The 23889-nt window shown below is 35.1% G+C and overlaps 1 protein-coding gene and 1 long non-coding RNA gene across 2 annotated transcripts; one reads left to right on the top strand and one right to left on the bottom strand.

Annotated features, from left to right (window-relative positions):
* The first annotated feature begins 8263 nt into the window (after positions 1 to 8263).
* On the top strand, positions 8264 to 11905 carry LOC18424424 (beta-carotene hydroxylase 2, chloroplastic). Its single transcript, XM_006829011.4, has 7 exons — positions 8264 to 8837; positions 9970 to 10029; positions 10153 to 10224; positions 10486 to 10620; positions 11166 to 11291; positions 11400 to 11456; positions 11569 to 11905. Exons 1-7 carry the CDS (start codon positions 8487 to 8489, stop codon positions 11653 to 11655), a joined length of 888 nt encoding a protein of 295 aa, XP_006829074.3. The 5' UTR covers positions 8264 to 8486; the 3' UTR covers positions 11656 to 11905.
* LOC148780406 (uncharacterized) lies at positions 10341 to 11073 on the bottom strand. The gene is made up of 2 exons (XR_016040157.1): positions 10903 to 11073; positions 10341 to 10808 (listed from the first exon to the last, which is right to left on the bottom strand). It is a non-coding gene; the product is annotated as an uncharacterized LOC148780406 (long non-coding RNA).
* Positions 11906 to 23889: the final 11984 nt, after the last annotated feature.

The following is a 23889-nucleotide window of genomic DNA, read 5'->3' as shown; positions in this document are numbered from 1 at the left end:
CAATTTCACATGTTAATTTCTCCTACACCCGAAGGTGTTTTGGCCCATGGCTCAGATATGGCGTTCTAGGTTTTGAGGGCTTTCTGACAAGGTACATATTGAGGATATATCTCACTGTAAGACAATTAATTTTTAGAGAGAAGTGGGGCATCTTTTATTTTATGCAAACTTGTAGTCCCCGTGACCTATCTTCAATTTTTCTGTAATTTTTCCTTATCCAAAAGGTCTTAATTTTATAGACCCATCTGCATCCAACTATAGGTTACCCAAGAGGGAGACTGAACAAATCCCAAGTATTAGTTTTTTGCAAGGCATGAAGCTCATCCTCTATAGCTTGTTTTCATTGTGGGTCCGAAACAATTCCGTGACAAGACCGAGGCCCACAAAATGTAAGGACTGATGCTAAACAATAAAAATCTTGAAGATATTAGGCATCGAATGGGAGCGCTCGGGTTCTGTATGGTGGGGAGAGGGAACACTTTCAAGAGAGGCAAAATCAAGACTAACCGTTGTTGGTACAAGAACAAGAAAATGAGAAGAATTGCTTTGAGTGTCTAGAGGTCAAGCAAGTGATTCGGTAATTAGACTAGCAAAAGTCTTTGAAGGTTCATTAAATGGATCGATGACTTGAAGTAATTTAGATGGTGGGAGAGTAGCGTAACAAAATTGAAGAAGAGAGTAAAATGGAATGTGTTCCCAGAAGGTTATGTGACGAGAGACCCAAAGCTTTCTTGAAATAGGATCATATCATCGAAAACTTATATTATTGAAGACTATAACCCAAAAAAACACAAATACTATATCGTTTAGACAACTTATTTTGCTCAACTTTTGGATGAAAAACATAATATGTTAAACCAAAGACACAAAGATGAGTATAGTTAGGAGGGAAAGAGTACAACCACTCATAGGGAAGTATACCTCTTATAATAGAAAAATGAATCCTATTAATGATGCAACATAGGTGTAAATAGCCTCTCTTCAAAATTCTTTTGGAATAGAGGAAGAAAGAAGAAGCATTCTTACAGTTTCTATAATGTGGCGATGTTTTCGTTCAATAAAACCATCATGTTGGGATGTATCAGAACAAGAAATCTAAGCAATGGTTCCATGGGATTTCAAGAGATTTTTAAAAGATTTAGATATATATTCCCCATCAGAGTTAGAGAGAAATATTTTAATATTTTTTTGAAAACTAGGTTTTGACCATAGTGGAAAATTCATCGTAAACTTGACAAATATAAGGTCTACTGTTTAATAACTAACTACAATTAAAACGAAAAAAATCATAATTAAAGTAAATATAGTTGTGAGCACAACCCATTGGAGTAGCAAAGGCAAGGCCCCACACATCGTAATATATAAGTTCAAAAGGTAAGGTGGTAAGCGTCTAACTATTTGCGAAAGGCAGTGCAATATTTTTACCAATTTATACCTAACATGATTATGAGAGCTATGAGTTCCTACTGACCTTAACTTTGCAGACGATATTAAAAAACCTATGACAAGAAAAAAGACATGTCCTAGTCTGTTGTGTCGCAGAGAGAAAATTGAGGTTGGACAATCTGTCAAGAAAGTCCCAACAAGCGAAAAACCTGATTTTTTAGAAATATGTAGGTGTTGTAAGACAAATAGACGACCAACTTTACAGCCTGTACTAACTCGTTTTCCCATCAAGTGATCCTACATAATACAACCAGATGAGAAAATCAAGATGTCATAACCTTGATCACATCATGGTTTTTGAAATTTATTTTAAAATATTTACATTTTTAATTCTTATTCTTTTTTAGAATTTTATTGCTTTTAAATTTCATTTATGACTCATTAACCTAATTTTAAGGACTTTAAAAATATAAACATCAAACTCAACAAAATTTTCAAACTTTAAAAATAGTTTATGCCCAATTTCAAAAAAAATTATGGTTTAAATGCCATGCACAAATTATGTTCATATTTCTACAGAAATAGCTACTAGGAAATCCCTTTTCATCACTTTTTCTATTTAATAAATATATTTTTATTTTATTTCTTTTATTTTTAAATTTTATCATAAAAATTATTAATAAATTTTCAATACAGTTTTGTCTTTAGTACAAAAATGAAATTTAAAAAGCTTTTATGATTTTAAATTCCAATAACATGGTATCAGTTGCATTTATGCCTTTTTTATTCGGTGTTAACAACTTTAAGTTGCATATATGATTTTTACCGTTTTTAATTTAAAACATCTATATTGCATGATGATTGCATTACTAGATTGCTATCCACACTAATGTGATGATTAACACATAAAAGTTCTAAAAATTTAAATTAAAATATTTGAACTATCAATAATGAACTATGCTATCTTTTCAATAAATATAGTTAGCAATTTTTAAAACCTTTTCTATTTTTACATTTTGATTTGAATATTTTGATAGTTATGATTATATCTCTTTTCTAATCATTTGAAATATAAAAAATGATATTTATTTTTTTTCCAAAATTTTTGTTTTTTGCAAATAGTATGTATCCAACTCCCAAAATTCTCAAATGAATTTTTAAATCTTATACTTCTCTACAAATCACTTGAATAACTTGACATTTTATATGATTCTAAAAATTATTTGTCATGAACTTTTCAAAATGTTAATACAAGTTTTATTGTAATTAGTTAAATTTATGCTCTTAAATTCTTAACTTTTAATGGTTTTCAATTACATTAATGACCTATTTCTCTATTTTTAAGAACTTTCACAAATTTGTAAAATATAATATTATCATTCCATTAAATTTCCATCCTTTAAAGTTAGCTTGCAAGCCATTTTTAGACTTTTCATAATGAATTATTAAACAATAATTATGCTACTTCTGTTACAAAATCATGAAATAAGAAACCACATGGTAAATAATTTTTAATATATGCTAACAAATCAAATTCTCATTCGATCATGGCATGGGAGCAAGTCAAAATCAAAGGGCTCGCATTGGGTTTGAGCTTGCTGGAAAAGTTGTTATCGGACCTGACAAATTGCTATTTATTGTTCAAAATAAATGTTTTTTTCTTTTTCTTTCTCTTTTTCATAATTTTCTAATCATCATGCTTCACTTAAAGAATTACGCTTAAAAGAAACTTAGCATTTTTTGCTTTTTCATTTAAAGATCAACTTAAATATGTAGCTTATGAGTTTTTTAAAAAATTTATTTGTTCATTTGTTTTACCTTTTCTACAAATTTCAAACTCTCATATAGTAACATAGTTTTCTAGGTGCATAACGTTTTTCTAAGGGACAACCTAACCTTATAGAAAGCTAAACTAATAGGAAAAAGTTTATATAAGTGTGTGGCTCTAAATAATCAAATTAAGGCATACCTCAAAAATGTCACTAGAAGATGTTGTTTTGATGCTCAAATATCCTTAAATTGATCATCTCGACTTCAAGATGCATGGACATGAGGAAAAAATAGATTTTAAGTTTTAAAAATAGTGCATCTTGTAATACATTTTTGGATCATGAATTTTCAAGATTTTCAAGTTCTCATAGATCAAATCGATTTACACTATTTTTTAAAGGCTATATTTAATAACTAGCGATAAAAATATAATTTAAGGTTATCACAAAAATTCCTAATTTTAAAAACACATTTCTTAATACTATTTGAAGGTACGCTTTACTTTGATTGTTTAGTGCCTCGGCTCGGCACCCTAAACTCAATGCAACCCATGTACAAGTGCCTTGAACTTTCAATAAGCCAAAAGATTTCATGCTCCCAGGGGGGCATACTATCTATTTACTCCCTCGGGGGAAACCCAATCTAGAAGTATTTTGGGACCCTAAAAATTGGGGACGTAAGCTCCTCAACTCATATGCTAAATTCAATATCTCTATTGGCTTGAAAAAATAATGCCTTAAGATTGAATAAAAAATGTTTAATATTTTGAAAGGTGTTAAAAAAATCAAAATTCAAATTTTTTTTTTTCTTTTGGGCATAATAAAAAAAATTCCAAATCAAAAAAATTTCCTCAAATTCGAAAAATTATTTTTGAACTTTATGTCTAGTCAATGACACTCTTACTGTTACATTTGGTGCTATCAAAAATCACCCACATAAAAATAATCGTATATTTTGTGGGATTGATATTGATATTGATAAGGTTCCTAAAATAAATAGAAATCCAAAAAGATTTAGAAATCTTGGATTTATTTCTTAGTCTTTTGATATATATGTTATATCAATAAGAAGTTTCCCATTTTGTATGGATTCTTAATTATAAATATGAAATGAAAGTGCAGATAATTTGTGTGCCCTATTTGGATCACTATATAGGAATAGTGGTTCCTCTAGAGAAAGAATGAAGAAGAGCTTCATATGTATAAGTTGTGATTTCCTTCTAGAGAAAAAACTTCATTTCGACATAACACTGTGATGTGCCTCTTTTGGACTCCTGTATGTGATTTCCTCTTAGAGAAGAGAGCTTCCTTTCAACAGAAATATTGTGATGTGCCTCTTTTGGACTCCTGGAGATTGAGAGGCTTGTTTCTTGTAGAGAAGCGGTTCCCGTGGAGATTTTGGGTTGTTTTTTTTTTAAATTAGATAAAATCTCTTTTGCTCTCAAAGTTATTCTCTTCCTATAAAGTGGCCTAGTTATGGAATTGAGATGAGAGATCGACAGTGATATCGTTTGGGAGAGCACGTTTTAAAGAGTTTGCTTGACTTGGTTTTTACCGAGGTTTGTTCCAAAATCTTTGATATAACTAGAGCAGGCTTAAAAGGGTTTTACTCGACTTGGTTTTTGTCGAGGTTTGTTCCAAAATCTTTGATGTAACTTTTATTGGTATATCGGATTTCTTTTTGCCATGTTTGTGGATGTAAACCCTTTTGGGGTGAACTACGTAAATATTTGTGTTCTTGTGGCATGTGTTTCATACTTCATATCTCATATTTTATTTGCCAAAATATTAACCCATCGGGTTTAGAGCTTCCGCGCACTACAAGTGGTACCAGAGCACAACACTTACAACCATCTGATTTGAAATATGATGTACAAAAGTAATTGTAACCTCCTATTATGAAAAGTAAATTGTGCCTTTGTTTACTTTTCCTAGAGGGTGCGGTTTGTATAGAGCCGAGGCTCTGTAAAAACCACCTTCATATAGTGTCAAGAAATATGGTTTCAATAATGGAAATCTTTGTGATAGCTTTAAAATATATTTTCATCTTTAATTATAAAATTTTAAGCTTCAAAAATATTGTAGATCGAGTAGATCTATGAAAACTTGAAAATCTTGAAAATTGATGATCCAAAAATACGTTACAAGATGCACTATTTTTCAAAACTTGAAATCATTATTTTCTCATGTCCACGCATCATGATGTCGAGATGATCAATTTGAGGATATTTGAGCATCTAAACAACTTCTTCGAGTGAAATTTTTGAGATGGGCTCTAATTTGATTTTTTAGAGCCTTAGCTCTATATAAACTTTTTCCTTTCCTAAAAGAAATAAAACAAAATGCTCTTGAAACAAGAGATTACACATAGAAGTAAAGAAAATGTAATATCGATCCAATAATTGTAGAACACAAAAAATAAAAAAAAAGTCATGAGATTCCATCCCAATATTGAGTAAATTTCTCTTCGAACACGACATAAGTAAAAAAAAATGGAATATCCATGCAACAATTGTAGAAGACAGAAAAGTTAAGAGATTCCATACCAATATTATGAATCAACACTCCTGTGAATGATGGCAAAAAGTTATACAAAAGAGAGGAAGTCATAGGCAAATTTGCTTGAAGCAAAATCAACATCACAAAGAGTCACTATAAATTCATTCGCCCCAAAATGCGCTCCCTCATTTTCCACAACTGAGTCAATGAATGGTAGACGACAATATAACTACACACTTTGTATAATTCGGGGTGTTACGTCTCTCTATCAAAAACATAAAGGACAATATCTTATTATCTTTTATTTTTAACTTTCATGTCTCATGAGATTAAAAATTGAAAATATTACTTATAAGCGAAAAGGTCTCCATCTTTCTTTTCTTACAATCCTTTAGACCTTTTTTACCATAAATGTTTTATTAAACAAATACTAAAATGACACCCTATTCAAACTTCTTCTCTCTCTCTTCGCTTTTACCAACCAAGGGGTTTAGTTTGAGCTCTCGCTTTTACCAATCAAGGGGTTTAGTTTGAGCTCGAATACGAACATACTTTCTTATGTGTGAGAGAGAGATATAGTTTTAGAGAGAGAGAGAGAGATGGAGTTTGGGTTTTAAAGAGAGATGGAGTTTGAGTTTTAAGGAGAGATGGAATTTTGAAAGAGAGACTATGATGTGAGAGAGAGATATGGAGTTTGGGTTTTTGAGAGAGAGAGATGGAGATTTAGAGAGAGAGTGAGATAAAATCTTATCATAAGTTATTGAGGTCAATAATACATAGTCAAAAGGGTTTAGGGGGTTGAAAGATAGAAAAGATGGAGTCTTTTTTTCTTACAAATAATATTTTCAATTTTTGGGTCTGATGAGATATAAAAATTAAAAATAGGGGATAATAGGATATTTTTCCATAAATAAATTAAAACCCGGTTTTTATGTATCCTCAGGCTTACACTATTCTTGTGCGGGCTCTGTCCAACAACCATTTTTTATATAGTTCTTGGATCCAAAGTTGGAGAGATCTATGATCTATCCTATAAATGAATATAAAAAATAAAATAAAATTTTACATTTGTTTTAAAAAAAATTTCTATTCATTGGATAGGAATCTTTAGTTGTGGAGATTCATCTTAAAGACAGATGTTTGTGAGTAAGCAAGCTAATGAATTTGTTGACTCACAAAATAATTTTTCAATAAATTAAGCCAAAAGATTTCATACTCTTGGGGCATTTACTCCCTTGAGTAAAACCAAACCTAATATAGAAGTCCTTTTAAGGCCCAAATTTTGGGGATATCACATATTGATCGTGCAGATTTTTTATTTTTATTTGTTTTCAAGGAAGATTTCTAAATGGAAGACTCTGATGTATAATGGGGATGTCAATGGGCCGGGTGGCCCAGATCCGGTAGCCTGGCCCTAAAAGTTAGAGCATGAGCCACAAAATGTGGCCCATGGGTGGTTGGGGCTAGGGTTGGTCAATTATGGCTGGTTTTAGTGCTCGAATCAGTCTTTGATTATTGAGATTATGAAAGCATCCTACAATGACTTCTTCGATTGCGTGATCAACCTCCCCAAGCCTTGTAAGGCAGCCAAGAAAGTTAGAAAGTTTGTGGGCCTCTTCCTGTCCTGAACCCGTGAAAACACTCGAGGAAGATATTTGACAAGATGGTACTTAAGGGAATTGAGATCGAATCCATAACTATTCAATCCTTGACAAATGGTACAATGAATGGTCTGGTTTACCCGGCTTGGAAATTAAACAACTTAAACATGTATAAAAAGTGAAAGGAAGCATTTTTTAGCATATATTGATCGGGATGTTCATAAAGTGTAGGACAGGGCCAAACAACCACAACTTAAGTGTAGGGCCGGGCCAAGCCCATGCGATGGCGCCACCCAGCTCTCTTTTTCTTTGTTTTTCTTCCAATTTTATTTTATTTTAATTGACTAGGCGGCCCCATGAGGGGAGCCAGGCCTAACCCTTTGCCGGCCTTAATGTGGACTAACAAGCCTAGTGGAGGATACTATCTCTAATTTCCCATTTTAGTGTTGCGTGTTGCCAATTTTACTTGACTTGGCTGAGAAAGGGACACAGGGCTCCTTTCTCTCGGATGTGTCGATTACTTGAAGTTTTTTTCCCTGAATCTTGCTCATTACATTCTTTATTACTGTCGGAGTTAAAGCGTAAACGTCCGTCTCCGTACTATGAACTCTCTTGTCCATCTCGAACGCTCCTTAATGTAACGTGTGGCGTACAGAGTGTTGCTCGTGCAGAGCTTCACTGTGTTAAGTGCCCGTTGCTCAGCACCGTGAGTTGTTTTGGTCCCCACATAACTCACTGCATAATTCCAACACGTGTCCTTTTCTTGGTCGCCCCTTCTCTCTCTTCCGCATGTCTTTTTCTCATTCCCCGACAACTGACGGAAACATCCAAAAGACACCCTGCCTCCGATGACCACCGCTCTTTCGGACCGCCAAATCTTCTATTAACCCTCTTTCTCTCTCTAAATCTTCTGTAAACCTCTCTCTCTCTCTCTCTCTCTCTCTGAAATAACCTCTTTCTCTCTCTAGAGAGCTTAGTTTTATAACCCCAGTCCACCCCAGTGCCTCTATTTAACAAATCATGAAATGTAATTTCAAACTGATTTTCCTACTCTCTCGCTCTCTCCACCTTACAGAAAACCCATCTCTCACCTCCTCTTCTCTCTCTATATTCTGCAAAAAAAACCCATCTTGGGGGAGAACCCATCACTCTCTCTCTCTCTGCAAAAAAAACCCATCTTGAAGGGAGAAGAGAAGCCATCTCTCTCTCTAGAGAGTGGTAGATTCGGGCAATGATGGCGGTGGGAGTCTTGACTGCCCCCATCCCAAGAGCATGCAAGTTTGAGGCTAAAACCTTTTCGTTGAGAGAGTCAGGAACTGAGAGACTTGGGGTATGGCTTCTCTGTCCACCGAAGAGGAGGCGTGTTTTGGGTAGGGGGTTCACTGTGTGTTTTGTGATGGAGGAGCAGAGAGAGAAAGAGAAGGTCCAAGGAGTGGTTGTAGCGAGAGAAGATGTTCCAGAGAAGATTGCTAGAAAGAGGTCGGAGAGACACGCTTATCTCTTAGCTGCTGTTCTTTCCAGCCTCGGCATCACAACCCTGGCTGCAGCCGCTGTGTATTACAGATTTGCTTGGCAATTTCAGGTCCAATCCATTGTGTTCATCTCTTTCTTCTTCTAATGTTATTCATTTGTGCTGTATTTACTGTAAATGGTTTGATAAGGATTTGATATTTTGATATTATTTTTTAGTAATTGCCTTCCTTCTAGCTACCCCACCAAAAACAATGGCTTATTTTACCAACCCCAAAAGCGCAATTGCTTCCTTTCTCTCTGTTGCATTTTCAGAAACAGAGGATTTCTAAATGAAAAGGTTGGGGTGTCAATAGTTTCTTACATTTTACCATGAACAATTGAGTGGTTTGCTGAGTTCAGTGTACATTCTGATAAGATAGAGCTACTAAATTTGTGAAGCTGTGTATTTTTATATTCTGATACATGAAATGTGTGATGTTATTAATTTCCTGTGTGTCAGTGATTGCATATACTTACTTTAGAGAGGATCTTAGCCATTCAATGAATGAATTTGGCTTGAATTGTTGATAAATTTATCTTACATGTGATAAGATGCTCAAAGAAGCAATCGTTGATTATAGAGAATCAGGATATGGGTTTGTTGGAATGCTGAATTTGCGAAGTCCTTGAAGAAGTTTGGTTGTACCCCAGTTGAGGTTTGAGATTTAATCTTGACAGCTATGGGGAAGAAACAATCATTGTTTTGTGCTCTTTTGTCCAAGTGCAGATGCCCATTTTGCAACTTCAAAGAACAAGAAATTTAGGGAGCAGTGAAAAGGAATTATATCTGAATGTAAATTAGGAATAGGCTTCTGTGGCAATGAAGTTCCTTGCATAAGGAAAACGGACTTCTGAAACAACGGATATCAGATAGTCGCGTGAAATTCATGAATTGGTTGTATAAGAACGAGAGTGAGAACCAGGTTCTCAATAGTTCCTGGTTGTATCTCCAAATGCATGTCACAGACATAACCTCCCTCCTAACATCATGATGGCAAATGCAGAGAGAGAGAGAGAGAGGGGGAGAGAGAGAGAGAGGGAGAGAGAGAGAGAGAGTGAGATTCAGTCTTCTTTTATTTCTCTGTTTCTATTCAGCTTTTCTTTTTTCTCTTCTTTCTTTGCCCTATGTTTGTGAGCATCTCTGTGTATGTGTGTGTGCTTGTCCAGAATCTGTTTTATAGTCTTGATCTTAATTTTTATAGGGTGGGGAGGTTCCTGTAACCGAGATGTTCGGAACATTCTCACTATCCGTTGGTGCAGCTGTAAGTATTCTCCTTACCACTTCTGTACTTGGCTCTATCGCTGATCATTATTTGTTAATGAATTTCTTTTGATGGAGTATGGAACCCAATACTTGTCGAAGTAAGTGGTTTCTTTCTTTGCAGGTGGGAATGGAATTCTGGGCGCGATGGGCACATCGTGCGCTATGGCATGCGTCTTTGTGGCATATGCATGAGGTATTCATTTCTTCTTTCTACTTCAGATTGCAGATGCAGCATGGGCTTTTTTGTCACACGATTCTCATTGAAAAATAAAAATAGTAAGAGAACACAGCTTCTTCTTACTAGAGAGATGAAGGATAAAATGCTATTTTCAAATTCTACTAATCAGAAAGTTCTTTGAACCCCTTGTGTTATTTATAGCAGGGTCCATATTTTAGCCTATAGATCATCCTTTTTCCTTTCTAAATATCTGTGACATTTTTCTCTGCTTTTCAGTCTCATCACAGGCCAAGGGAGGGGCCATTTGAGCTGAACGATGTATTTGCCATAATCAATTCTGTCCCCGCAATCTCTCTTCTATCATATGGCTTCTTCAATAAGGGTCTCGTTCCAGGCCTCTGCTTTGGTGCGGTGAGTACAAACACATTAGACCTAACCTATAAACGAAAATACCTTCCAAATTCTGCCATGATTATATGCACAGATACACATATACACAAGTACATAGAGAAAAACACAGAGAGAATTAATCAAAGTGATAAAGATTACTCGGCTACTCACAGTTGGTGAACTTTCATTGTGCTACTCGTCAAGATTTTCTGCCAAACAAATTTGTGCTGGAACATTATTTGTATTTGCGAGATATGAAATGGAAGGCAGTCATAAAGGACAAGCATATTTGTCATTTGTTACCTGGTAAGGATAATCCTGTCGGAGAGGTTATGCCTCCCAATGATTTACAATTATCCTTGTGCCCTATCTATGACTTTCTTTCAGCCGCTGATAAATGATGCAAATCATCGCACCTCTTCAAAAATGCCTTGCGGAAAGTAGTGAAGGCATCATCTCACAAGAATCTCTCAAATATATAATAGAGAACTTTAGCATACATATACAAAATGTGTTTGTTGACTTGTTCATGCAAGGATGGCATATGATACTTCCGAGAGTTTCAGGGACTTGGCATCACAGTGTTTGGTATTGCATACATGTTTGTACACGATGGCCTCGTCCACAGGAGGTTTCCAGTGGGTCCCATTGCAAATGTGCCTTACTTTCGCAAGGTTGCGGCAGCCCACCAGGTAATCCCTGCGACAACGTGTGCCTTATTGCAAGAGAGCCTTCTCCAAAATTCTAGTCATGGAATTGGAAAAGCGGACAACTAAACTCAATTATAAGTTTGATTGCAGATACACCACGCAGACAAGTTTGATGGAGTGCCATATGGACTGTTCCTCGGACCAAAGGTGGGGAAACTTTCTCAGATTACACCCAAAAGGCCCCATTTGTTTGCATTATTTTCTTAATTTACTTATTTGGTTTAATTTTTTGTGCTGGTTTTTTGTTCATGACTCACAGGAATTGGAAGAGGTGGGAGGGGTTGAAGATTTAGAGAAGGAGATCCAGAAGAGAATGAAAATCTCAAAAAAATTGGCTCAAGACTGATGAAATAGAGAGATTTGAAACTAGGAGATGGTATTTGGCATTGATGGGGATAGGATGAACTGTTACCATGGGCATTTGGGTGGTTGCACTATCAGCAAAGCCAATAATCTTTGTTGTATGTATTTCAGGTTGCCACACCAAATGAAAAGTGAGGTCCCTGTATTTTGTGTAGTTTGGGGTTTCTTGCTTCGGTCAATGTAATATCTGAATTCAAATGGAGTTTTGATCCAGAAGTGCTTTTTGAGCAGTATGACTTTTCTCCAATAATGGTGGATGAACACTTAAGAACATTATAGTTACACTTAAACCAATTTACAAAGGATCTTGAATTTTCCGTGCATTCGCACACACACATATAAAGAGAGTTTGGCAATTTCATTGTGGCAAAAATCTTCGAGTAAGAGATTTTCAGTCTCATTCGATGCATTACACTGCCAAGAGCGTTTGGCAATTCATTGCGGCAAAAATCTCAAGATATTCTCAATCTCATGCGACGCATTACGCTGCGGTTCTATCTCTATCCATTCTTCTGGTCAGGGTTGCACCATAACCTCAATAGGGAAATCATTGACATGTTTTGAAGGATGGTTGACAATTTTGATGCTCACATCCGTATCCTCTTGTGACAGAAAGCGTTTTCTAGGGCTGTTGAAGGTCTTCGTTGATTTGATTAATCTATGTTTTATTGTAGCCCATATATGATCATATATTTCATCCAAGATAAGTTTATGATTTTTTTTTTTATGTAAATTTAATGGTTAACATAAATTCATACATAAAAAGAACATTTCAATATTCACATATTGATGGAAAAAAAAAAAAAAGTTAATAATGTAATGCCGTATTTTTTATTGGATTTCTAAAAAATAATATTTATAATGATTTTTAATAATTTTTTTGAATTTTTTTATTGTCGAACCCAACCGATTCAATTGATTTTCGATCAGAACTGTCGATTTATCGATCCGAATGGGTTTTTGAGGTGTCCGATCCGATCTATTTTTTAAACCAATGTTTTGTATTATTTTAATTTGAGATTGTATACAGTGAGATTATGTACTTTTGGAGCAGGAAGGTCACAATTACTTATAATCAATGTTAAAAAAAATGGACTCGATTAAGATAATCGGGACGTTGTCGATGCGTGTTATTCGGGTGAGTCCGAATAACTTGTTTAAGTCCAGCTCATTTTTTTTAAAAAAATAAAAATAAAAATAAAAAATAAAAAATGAAAAATGAAAACGAACTTATACATAATATAGACCTTCTTTTTTCATTTAATTCGTAAATTAGTGCGTCTAATATTAAAAGAGATCTTTATAATATAAGAGGTTTCTAGCAGGGTTTTTATGATCCTTCCATGGCACGACTCAACTGGGGTTGGAAAGTTCGTTCCTTCCATGGCGCGACTCAACTGGGGATGGAAAGAGTTTTTTCAACCGTCTAAAAGAAAGCTTTCACACCTGATTGATTTGAAAGCGAGAAAAGTAAAAAACGCAGTGCGAAAAATTGGAAGAGCAGTATTCCAAGTGCAAAGAGAGAGACGTCAATTCACAGAGGCAAGTGCTCCGTACCGGAAGAATCTTTGAATTTAATTTAAGGGCATCGTAAGTGCTTTTTGGCCCAAATGCGTGGAAGATTGCAAGGGACAATGGGCTGCACGCTAACCTGTTCTTGCCGTGCAATCAACCGCGTGTGCTTTTTGCGATGCTTGCTTGCCCTATTATTCACTCTATCCATTCAATAATGGACGAGGTTTCTATTAGTCCTAGGATGTATATATAGATATGCGGCCCCTTTTTTTTTTTTATTAAGATGGATTTTGGAGTTAATTTTTCTGATATATATAATCTCTACTATGGATATCATTAATACGTAAAGTGAAATAAATAAATAAAATAATATTTTTTTGGAAAAAATTCTTGAAGGTTAGATCTATTTTTTTAGGAGGGAGACATCTAGATCCATTTTACAAATGGATGTTTCTTAATCCTGAATTGTATTAGGTAGGCGAACATAAAATTTGCCAAAGCTTATCATGGAATCATTAACATGATATCTGGGCTTGCATAAATGAAAAAATGCATCATGTGCTACTTTTGTTTCAATGGCCCATTGGAATTGAACGAAGTCACAAAAAGTATGAGGTGTTTGGATTTGACAACATTGCAAATCTAGCTTTTCCCAATGCAAACTTCTTTGGCATTTTTGTTTCTTAGGAAATCGCCAAGCACTGACATGGTGGGGCCAAGTTGATTGTAGACTTTTAGTCACAAGCTCCTGTTCGTATTATTCTGATATGTCCTTTATTGACCTTGAATATATAATTTTATTCTATTCCATTCATAAAAAAAAGCCAAAAAATACCTAATAATAGTGACCCCTGTATAGATGGAGAATTGCAATCCAACTTTTAATTAACTGAGATTTGATTGAGAGGTAACTCAAGATGTAGGGGTTTCAACAAATCTATCTACGGACTTAAAATAAGGGAGGGTATGTCTTTTTCATCATCAAAGTAGGTCTTTGGATTGAGGGAGTAGAAATAAACCATGCTTATGCTTTTTTCGGGGTATGTTAAATGTGTCTTTTTTTTATTTATTAAGTTATCCGGTGCATATACTACGCTCACGTGGAAACATGTCTACACATATACTTCCTCATTCAAAGACCTCATTATGAGATTCTTTCGCTTTGAATCTCGAGTATGATACTTAGATCTTGCCCTTAAAAAATTAAAAAAAGTTTATATAGAGTCGAGACTCCAAACAATCAAATTAGATCCCACCTCAAAAAATTCACTAGAAGTTCAAATTGATCATCTCAACATCAAGATGCATTGACACGAGAAAAAAAATGAATTTCAAGTTTTGGAAATAATGCATCTTGTAAGGCATTTTAGATTGTCAATTTTCAAGATTTTCAAGTTTTCATAGATATGCTCGATCTACATGATTTTTTACGCTTTAAATTTTATAATTAAAGATAAAAATATATTTTAAGACTGTCACAAGAATTTCCAGTATCGAAACCACATTTCTCAACACTAATTGAAGATGCACTTTAGTTTGATTGTTTAGAGCCTCGCCTCTATATAAACTGCAACCTAAAAACTTATATAGTTTTTTAGACTGTTCTTTTTTTACATAGAGATTTCAAATCGGATATTTTTTTTTTCTCTTTTTTCAGTTAGTCGATGGGTTGAAGAGGTTACATCTCCAAAAATCATAGTCCTAAAATTATGCCGATATTGGGTTTTATGCAAGGGAGTAGTATACTCCAATGAGAGTATAAAATCTTTAGCTATTTGAATTATAATTGGACCTGGTTTTTATGCGGCAATGCCTGCATATGTAGAAATGTGTGCTTCTTAATAAATCTATTTTTTAGATAGATTTTAAGACTTAATTTTTAAGGACATATAATCTCTAACATCGAGATCATGAATATTAAAAAATAAATAAATTTTAAAAACTAGAAATAATAGTTCTAGTAAGAAAACATTTGGACCGTTAATTTCCACTGTTTGTAGATGGATGCTTTATACTTTCTGGATTGCATAAGTAGAAATGCGGTTCAGCCCGCATGACACAATTTTCCATTGTAATTAGTAGAATGGACTTAATACCATTGTATTAATACTTTAAAATAAATGAGAACCTCTCTCCCACTCTCTCTCTCTCATCCATCTATGTTTCCTAAAAATAAAGATTGTTTCTAAAAGTAAAAATGAAACCCAAAATTCAAACTAAAACACATTCGCATCTCTCGGTTTCTAATAATGTCACTATCTTTTCCTTCTCATCTATCTAAACTCACAGCATCTCTCATTTAACCCCTCTCTCTTGTCTGGAATAAATTTTGGGAAAGTATTGTAAGACTACTTACCTTTAGTACAATAAGATCGCAATCAATTTTAGATGTTGGATGCGGAATTGCACAACTGGGGTAGGACGCAAACAAAGGTAAAGAGATGGCTTAATTGGATTTGTTTATAACCATAATCTAAGATCATATTAGATCTTATTTTATTCGCTCTTTCAACTTAAACAATTAAATTTCATTAGATATAGGTGGGGTTCGTCAAATTACGACTCATAGATAGAGCTAATCTAAAGAGATCGGCCATCTCTAAGAATTGCATGCAGAGTCTGCTTGAAATAGCACAAAAACCAAAAAATAGACTGAAACAAGGAATAAAATAAAAGCCCTAAATAAAAAATTAATTGAGAGAAAGAGAAGAGAAACTTACTTGCCCATATCAGAATTACAAGTTGATTTATACATTTGGTATCTTCTCTTTCACCATGACGAATTGGCTTAGAAGGGTTTTTGAATTGGATCTTGGGTTTTTTCTTCCTTGAGTCTTGTAGAGTATTTTGTGGGTAGAGAATTTTAGGAGATTTGGCTTAGGGTTTTAGCCTAGGGTTTTCTAGATCTAGATTTTCCACTAGCTTAAGAGAATTTTTGAGGGATTTTCTAGGAATTTTTTAGTTTTTTTGGGTGTAGGGATTTTTCTAATATATTTTGGGCTGTTTATAAAACTTTTAAAGGATTTTTCTATGGTTTTGGTTTTTTAAGGGTCCTATATTTTTCTAGGGAATTTAGGCTTTTCCAAGGAATTTTTATATGATTCTTCTGTGGAGGATTAGAGGGGGTTAATATGGGCATGGATCGTAGGCATCTTCTAAGAAATATGTTTTTTAACATTAGGATTTTGATTGTCAACGCGCATCTAAAAATCGACCCAGAATACCCTAAAAACTTCTAGAAAGTTGAACCACTTATAGGAACCAAAATAGAAGTTATGTGAACAAAATTACTTCAGCCATATCTTCCAAATCATATGTCAAAGTGGAGAGATTCTTGGGCTGTTAGAAAGCTTACGACCTCCTCTACAATTTGAAATTAAGTTCAGTCCAATTTGAATAAGTTTTAAGGGATCTACAAAGCTAAGATTTTAGGGTATCACTTTTTAGATTGTAGGTACCAAATTGTTGTTTGGATTAGTTTTCTATTTTGTTGGGCTCAAGGGTTAAAATCTAGGTTTTAGTCCAAGATTTTTTGGGCTTCTAGCTTTTAGAGGTCGTGAGAGTATGTAAATAAAAATTTGTAATGGATTATAAACTTTAGTAAGAGTGTTTGTGTTAGTTGGCTAATCTAGGGACAAGATATCTATGACTTTGATCATGTCCAAAGCCCTTACCCTTGGGCATATGGTACTATTGAACAGGTTTTTTAAAAAGGTCATCCCTTGGTTAGGCCGGATAAATGCTCAAGGATAGTTTGTACACTAGGAGAGCTTCATGGTCTCCTATGTGCAGATGCAGGTCTGTGAGAACGAATGTCAAATTATCAACAAATTTTTGCACGATATATATATGTCACAATCACATTCTAAGGAAGCAACCCTAGAAAGGATATGTGTATATGTATATCAAGAGAGTCCCTCTTGCACTATAGTGATATATGCATCTGACTTGCTCTTAAGAGAAGAACATATAATGTACACTCTGAGACCTTATTTTACTACTAATTGGCCAACTTTGATGAACCAATCATGAGCCCGTGTATGAGATTGTGGATCATGGGTATTGTTAGGTTAGTGTGAGAAGATAATCAAGAATCACATCTCCTAGTTCAGGTGGAATATCTTGAGAATCACTTATCTTGATCCACTAATACCATTCTAGAAAATATCTTGGTTTTAATGTAATAGATATTTTTATGAATTTTGAAAAAAAAAATCTATAATTTTTACAATTATTTTCAGTTGTAAAAACCTTAAAAAGGGTATTTTAAAATTTTATATTTTGTGGAGAGGCTTGTAAGAACACATATGGTGCCCTTAGATCTAACCTCACGTGTGGCATACCCACATGGGTGGGGTGTGGAGCTCATACCTCACACATGAGGTGGCACCACCCCTCGCATCTTCCCTGCTCTTTTCTTATTTCTATTAAAAAACTAGAAAAAAAAAAGAAGCTAAAGTTGGTTAGGAAATCTTTTGAAAAGATCATATCTTTATTTTATAGGAGTTAGCTTCTAAAATGATTTTCGACGAAATTATTTTTTATCTTTTGAATTCCCACATTCTTGAGAGAGATGGGAGTTCTAGATGATTAAATTTGGATTGGGTTTATTCTAATTTAACTAGAAGTGCATACGGGTCAAAGATTCAATGAATAAGATTCATAGGTTCCTCCCTAAATCATGATGGTTAATTTATGAGATAGATGACTCATATTTAATCCTCTCTCACCTCACATATGTCCTATAGATAGGGCGCTAGGGGTGGCACGCACCACCCTATAGATAGAGAGAAAGGGGGCATGCCTAGAACTAGTCTTGCTTGGGGATGGTGCCACTTAGTGGCATGCCCTAATCATTCATAAACTATCCTAAATGTGTTATGCTCTCATGAACCCTATATTTGTAAAGCATTGCTTAAAGAAGCTTTCAGACTTAGAAAATGCAGTAGATCCAATAGGATTAGAGTGTGCCACCCGCTACAAAATTAGGTGGGGTTTGTATTAAGTCCTAATGGGTGACCTTAAGCAAGTACAAAAAAAGTATTTCCAGTTGTTTGGTTTTTTTTGTCAATCATCTTTTTCCAATCAAAGCTATTCAACCTTGGAATGTTTTTCCAATCAAAGCTATTCAACCTTGGAATGTTAGTAAAAGAAAAGATCCCAGGTTCTAGGGTTTTATTTCTTGTTTACAAGAATATTTTGTGGCACTTTGCAAGTGAAATTCAAAAACATTAATAACGAAAAAGCTGTGTTTTTTTTTTTTACCTAATTTGGATTCCACATAGCCACTTCTTTTAGGAACCCCCGAGTTAGATTAGAACCTATAGGGAACGAGTCCCCTACTTATTTGTATGCCATTTTCTGACTTATTTCTACATTTTGCATATGTTTTTTTTTCAAAACCATCTGATTGGTCCATCTTAAGTGCATTAGAAGTTCCACAACAATATTTTTCCAAAGTAAATCCCTATTAACAAAATCAAAAGTTAAAGAGGCAAGCATCAATAACAAGTTTCTCCCACTGAAAGATGTGAGCATCAAAATTGAAGAATATTGTGCTTTGAAATCAAAACAAATCATTTGATTTAAAATATTTGAATTGTTTAATTTCAAATTTGGCCATATATACATTTCTTAAATGTTGTTTCAAAATAAAGTCTTTTTATAATCTATTTTTAATTCAAAGAACCCCCTTTTCAAAAAAATAAATGGATTCAAGAGCCCTTTTTTTAAATCCGATTATGATTTTGGAAACACAAAACCCCAAAAAACACACAAGAAAACACAAAAAACATATATATTTTTTGAAATGTTTTTGGAAAACCTCATGTTTGAGATATATATTATATATTTCAAATAATTTGCTAAGGCGGATTGGAATTTTTTATTTGTGTCAAATATATCTGATCCTCATTTTAGAGTAGATTTAAAATCAATTGATTTAATCTACTTTGACTTCGAAAAATATATTCAAATATACAAATTTTTGGCAGATTTGGAATCAGAAGAAGAGAATGAAGAAAAAAGCATTGAATTTGTTTTGAAATTAATAATAGCCTTAGAAAAATATATTCTTACCTGAAAAAACGAAACGAAAAACTTTGTGGTTTTATAGGTGTTTATTGTTTGAATTTAATAAAAACAGAAAAACAAAAACAAAAACAAAAAAGCCTGAAAATTTAGTTGAAGATTTGCAATTTTTAACATTTACATTATTTTTAATCTTTCGGGCATTGTACAGATAAATTGTCTAAACCGCTCAAACCGGCGTTTTGAAATGCAACCAGTGGGTCGGCGTTTTTAATTTTTTTAAACCTTTGTTGCAATATTGGGAATAAATGCATAATTAAGCAGAGCACACGAATTATTAAACATTTTTAAGTATATCTATACTGATTGCAGGAAATTATTGATATAGTACACTAATAGGTCTGCTTTAAAAAGAAATTCACTTTTGGAAAGGCCTCAGAAGTATTCAATGTTACATGTGTAATGGAAAGAATTTGTAATCAACCAAAGTTGGGATTTTTAGCGTGTAATCTGATAAACCTATTGAAAAGTGATCCCCTTCCAAAATTATCTTAGAGATTTGTGCTAGAATTTGTGGGAATATAGAAGGGAGGAAAAATATTTACGTGGTTCAGGCCGAACCCAAAGCTTTATATCCATATATTCAAAGCCCCAACCGGTTATATCTTCATTATATTGGATAAATGTTTACATCAATATATAGAGGACAATCACACGATTAGAGGAGATAATTATGGTATGATAACTTGATGACTAAGTAACATCCATAGTGGCGTATATCGATATGAACTCAAGATATCTATATCCCAACAAACCCAAGATATCTATATCCCAACACTCTCCCTCAAACTCAAGATGCTTTGCACACAAAGCAGCTTGAGTTTGAACACTACTAAGTTGCCAAAAAAAAAAAAAACTCACATGTTACCATGGTTTTCAAAAAAACAATATTTCATGGGCTCTCTACTTTCTTCTATAGACTTTCTCTCTCTAGGGTCTTCCAAGAAACAACATTTCTTGAGCTCTTTACTTTTTTCTAGAGACTTTCTCTTTCTAGGGTCTTCCAAGAAACAACCTTTCTTGGGCTCTCTACTTTTTTCTAAAGACTTTCTCTCTCTAGTTTCTTCCAAGAAAGAACCTTTCTTGCGCTCTCTACTTTTTTCTAAAGACTTTCTCTCTCTAGGGTCTTCCAAGAAAGAACCTTTCTTGTGCTCTCTACTTTTTTCTAGAGACGTTTTCTCTCTAGGGTCTTCCAAGAAAGAACCTTTGTTGCGCTCTGTACTTTTTTCTAAAGACGTTTTCTCTCTAGGGTCTTCCAATAAATAACTTTTTAGGATCTTTACTTTCTTTTCTGAATATCTTCTCTTTTCAGAGACTTATCATCTCTCTCTTCTGAGGCTTTCAGAGGCTTATCATCTCTCTCTTTCGAGGCTTCTCTGAAGATCTCTCTCTTTCAAGGCTTCTCTGAAGATATCTTTCTTCCGAGGCTTCTCTGAAGATCTCTTTCTTCCGAGGCTTCTCTGAAGATCTCTTTCTTCCGAGGCTTCTCTAAAGTTCTGAGGCTTCTCTGAAGATCTCTTTCTTCCGAGGCTTCTCTGAAGTTTCGAGACTTCTCTGAAGATCTCTTTCTTCCGAGGCTTCTCTGAAGTTCCGAGGCTTCTTTGGAGATCTCCCTCTTCCGAGGCTTCTCTGAAGATCTCCCTCTTCCGAGGCTTCTCTGAAGATCTCCCTCTTCCGAGGCTTCTCTGAAGATCTCCCTCTCCGAGGCTTCTCTAAAGATCTCCCTCTTCCGAGGCTTCTCTAAAGCTTTCAAAGGCTTATCATCTCTCTCTTTCGAGGCTTCTTTGAAGATCTCTTTCTTCCGAGGCTTCTCTGAAGATATCTCTCTTCCAAGGCTTCTCTGAAGATATCTCTCTTCCGAGGCTTCTATGAAGATCTCTCTCTTTCGAGGCCTCTCTGAAAATCTCTCTCTTTCGAGGCCTCGTTGAAAATCTCTCTCTTCCGAGGCCTCTCTGAAAATCTCTCTCTTCCGAGGCCTCTCTGAAAATCTCTCTCTTCCGAGGCTTCTCTAAAGTTCCGAGGCTTCTTTGAAGATCTCCCTCTTCCGAGGTTTCTCTGAAAATCTCCCTCGTCCGAGGCTTCTCTGAAGATCTCCCTCTTCCGAGGTTTCTCTAAAGATCTCTTTCTTCCGAGGCTTCTCTGAAGATCTCTTTCTTCCGAGGCTTCTCTGAAGATCTCTTTCTTCCGAGGTTTCTCTGAAGATCTCTGTCTTCCGAGGCTTCTCTGAAGATCTCTTTCTTTCGAGGCTTCTCTGAAGATCTTTTTCTTTCGAGGCTTCTCTGAAGATCTCTCCCTTCCGAGGCTTCTCTGAAGATCTCTCCCTTTCGAGGCTTCTCTGAAGATCTCTCCCTTTCGAGGCTTCTCTGAAGATCTCTCCCTTCTGAGGCTTCTTTGAAGATCTCTCCTTTCTGAGGCTTCTCTGAAGATCTCCCCCTTCCGAGGCTTCTCTGAAGATCTCCCCCTTCCGAGGCTTCTCTCAAGATCTGTCTCTTCAGATGCTTCTTTTCTTTCTAGAGGCTTTCTCTCTAGAGGCTCTCTCTCTAAAAGAAAAAATATTTTTCTTTCTCTCTCTAAAAGAAAAAAGGTTTTTCTTTCTCTCTCTTCGGAACATCCAAGATTAAGTAACGAAAAACTCGACGATCATCACACAGGATGGAGCAACGGAAAACTCCATCATGGAACGAAAAATTTGATCATCTTTATCTATTCATCTAGAGAGGGAACTCTTGATCAATTACCAGGACCGTGAAATTCGATCATCTTCATCTCCTCATCTAGAGACGGAACTCTTGATCACCAACCATAACTAACTTCCCTTTGCATAGTAATTCATAAGATATTTATATCCCAACACTTCCCCTCAAACTTAAGCTGCTTTGACACAAAGTAGCTCGAGTTTGAACAATATTAAGTTGCCAAAAAAATAAAATCACATGTTACCATAGTCTTCCAAGAAACAATCTTTCTTGGGCTCTCTACTTTCTTCTATAGACTTTCTCTCTTTAGGGTCTTCCAAGAAACAATCTTTCTTGAGCTCTCTACTTTTTTCTAGAGACTTTCTCTCTTTAGGGTCTTCGCAGAAACAACCTTTCTTGGGCTTTCTATTTTTTTCTAAAGACTTTCTCTCTCTAGGGTCTTCCAATGAAGAACTTTTCTTGGGCTCTCTACTTTCTTCTCTGAATATCTTCTCTCTTCATAGGCTTATCATCTCTCTCTTTCGAGGTTTTCAAAGGCTTTTCATCTCTCTCTTCCAAGGCTTCTCTGAAGATCTCTCTCTTCCGAGGCTTATCTGAAGATCTCTCTCTTCCGAGGCTTATCTGAAGATCTCTCTCTTCCAAGGCTTCTCTGAAGATCTCTCTCTTCCGAGGCTTCTCTGAAGATTTCTCTCTTCCGAGGCTTCTCTGAAGATTTCTCTCTTCCGAGGCTTTTCTGAAGATCATGCTCTTTAGAGGCTTCTTTGAAGATCTCTCTCTTCAGAGGCGTCTTTTCTTTCTAGAGGCTCTCTCTCTTGAAAAGAAAAAGGATTTTTCTTTCTCTCTCTTTAGAACATCCGAGATCAAATAACGAAAAACTCGACGATCATCACACAGGATGGAACAACGGAAAACTCCAACATCAAACAAGATCAAGGAACGAAAAACTTGATCATCAACCAGGATCGAGAAATTCGATCTTCTTCATCTCCTCATCTGGAGATGGAACTCTTGATCAACAACCAGGACTGTAAAATTCGATCATCTTCAGCTCCTCATCTGGAGACGGAACTCTTGATCACCAATCATAACTTCCCTTTGCATAGTAATTGGTAATTGGACTAATCCAAAATTTGGATTTTCTTTAGCGGTTACATTAGAGATGTTGACTTCATCTCTAATCATCTCATCTCATCTCCATTTCTTCTATACTTTCCCCCTCAAGTTGGATGTGGATGCAAAGAAACACCCAACTTGCAAAATACAATTTTTTTTTTCTTTTGAGTACAACCATATAAAAAAAAACAAAAAAAATACCAATGAAATTGGGCTTCTAGACAAAAGCCCACATCTTAAAAAAAATACCATTTAAATCCAGATTTAAATGGCAATCATCTCCTTCACCAACAGATTCATGGGCTAACCCAAAAATCTCTACAAGACGATGTAGAAACATGCGGTGGTAAGGATTCATTGGTATGAGCTCCAAGACAGCCTTGAAGCATGTATTTCGTCGAAGGAATTTGACTAGGACATCTTCCATTGAAAGAATGAGATGCTTATAAGGTAAGTTATCATTAATAAGAAAAGCGAATTCTTCCACCATAAAGCCGATTCTTCCACCATAGCAAATTGATCTAGGAACCCTAGATAATATTCAGCACTCGTTTTACATTGTCATCGCTTCACATCACCATCGCTTTACAAGGAACCTTGGAATCACCATCACGTCTCTCTCCTCTTTTTACCAACTCGATCCTCGGGCATCATGGGAGAATAAAGGTCATGCTATCAACTCATCAACAAAGATCAGTGGTTTCAGATAGTCTTGAAATTTTCCGATATCAGATCTTAGCCAAGGAGTCCCTAGCTCTGATACCATGTTAGAATTTGTGGGAACATAGAAAGGAGAGAGAATA

This window comes from Amborella trichopoda, chromosome 9 (assembly GCF_054954075.1).
Source record: "Amborella trichopoda isolate Santa Cruz 75 chromosome 9, AtrichopodaSantaCruz75HAP2 v2.0, whole genome shotgun sequence".
Lineage (NCBI taxonomy): Eukaryota > Viridiplantae > Streptophyta > Magnoliopsida > Amborellales > Amborellaceae > Amborella > Amborella trichopoda.
This window is presented reverse-complemented; position numbering and strand designations above follow the sequence as displayed.

Excerpts from the sequence above, each read along its gene's own strand:
- LOC18424424 (XM_006829011.4), top strand. The coding sequence starts at position 8,487 with ATGATGGCGGTGGGAGTCTTGACTGCCCCCATCCCAAGAGCATGCAAG. Across the intron at positions 10,225-10,485 it reads CTTTGTGGCATATGCATGAG|TCTCATCACAGGCCAAGGGA; the intron begins GTATTCATTTCT and ends TCTGCTTTTCAG. Across the intron at positions 11,292-11,399 it reads AGGTTGCGGCAGCCCACCAG|ATACACCACGCAGACAAGTT; the intron begins GTAATCCCTGCG and ends GTTTGATTGCAG.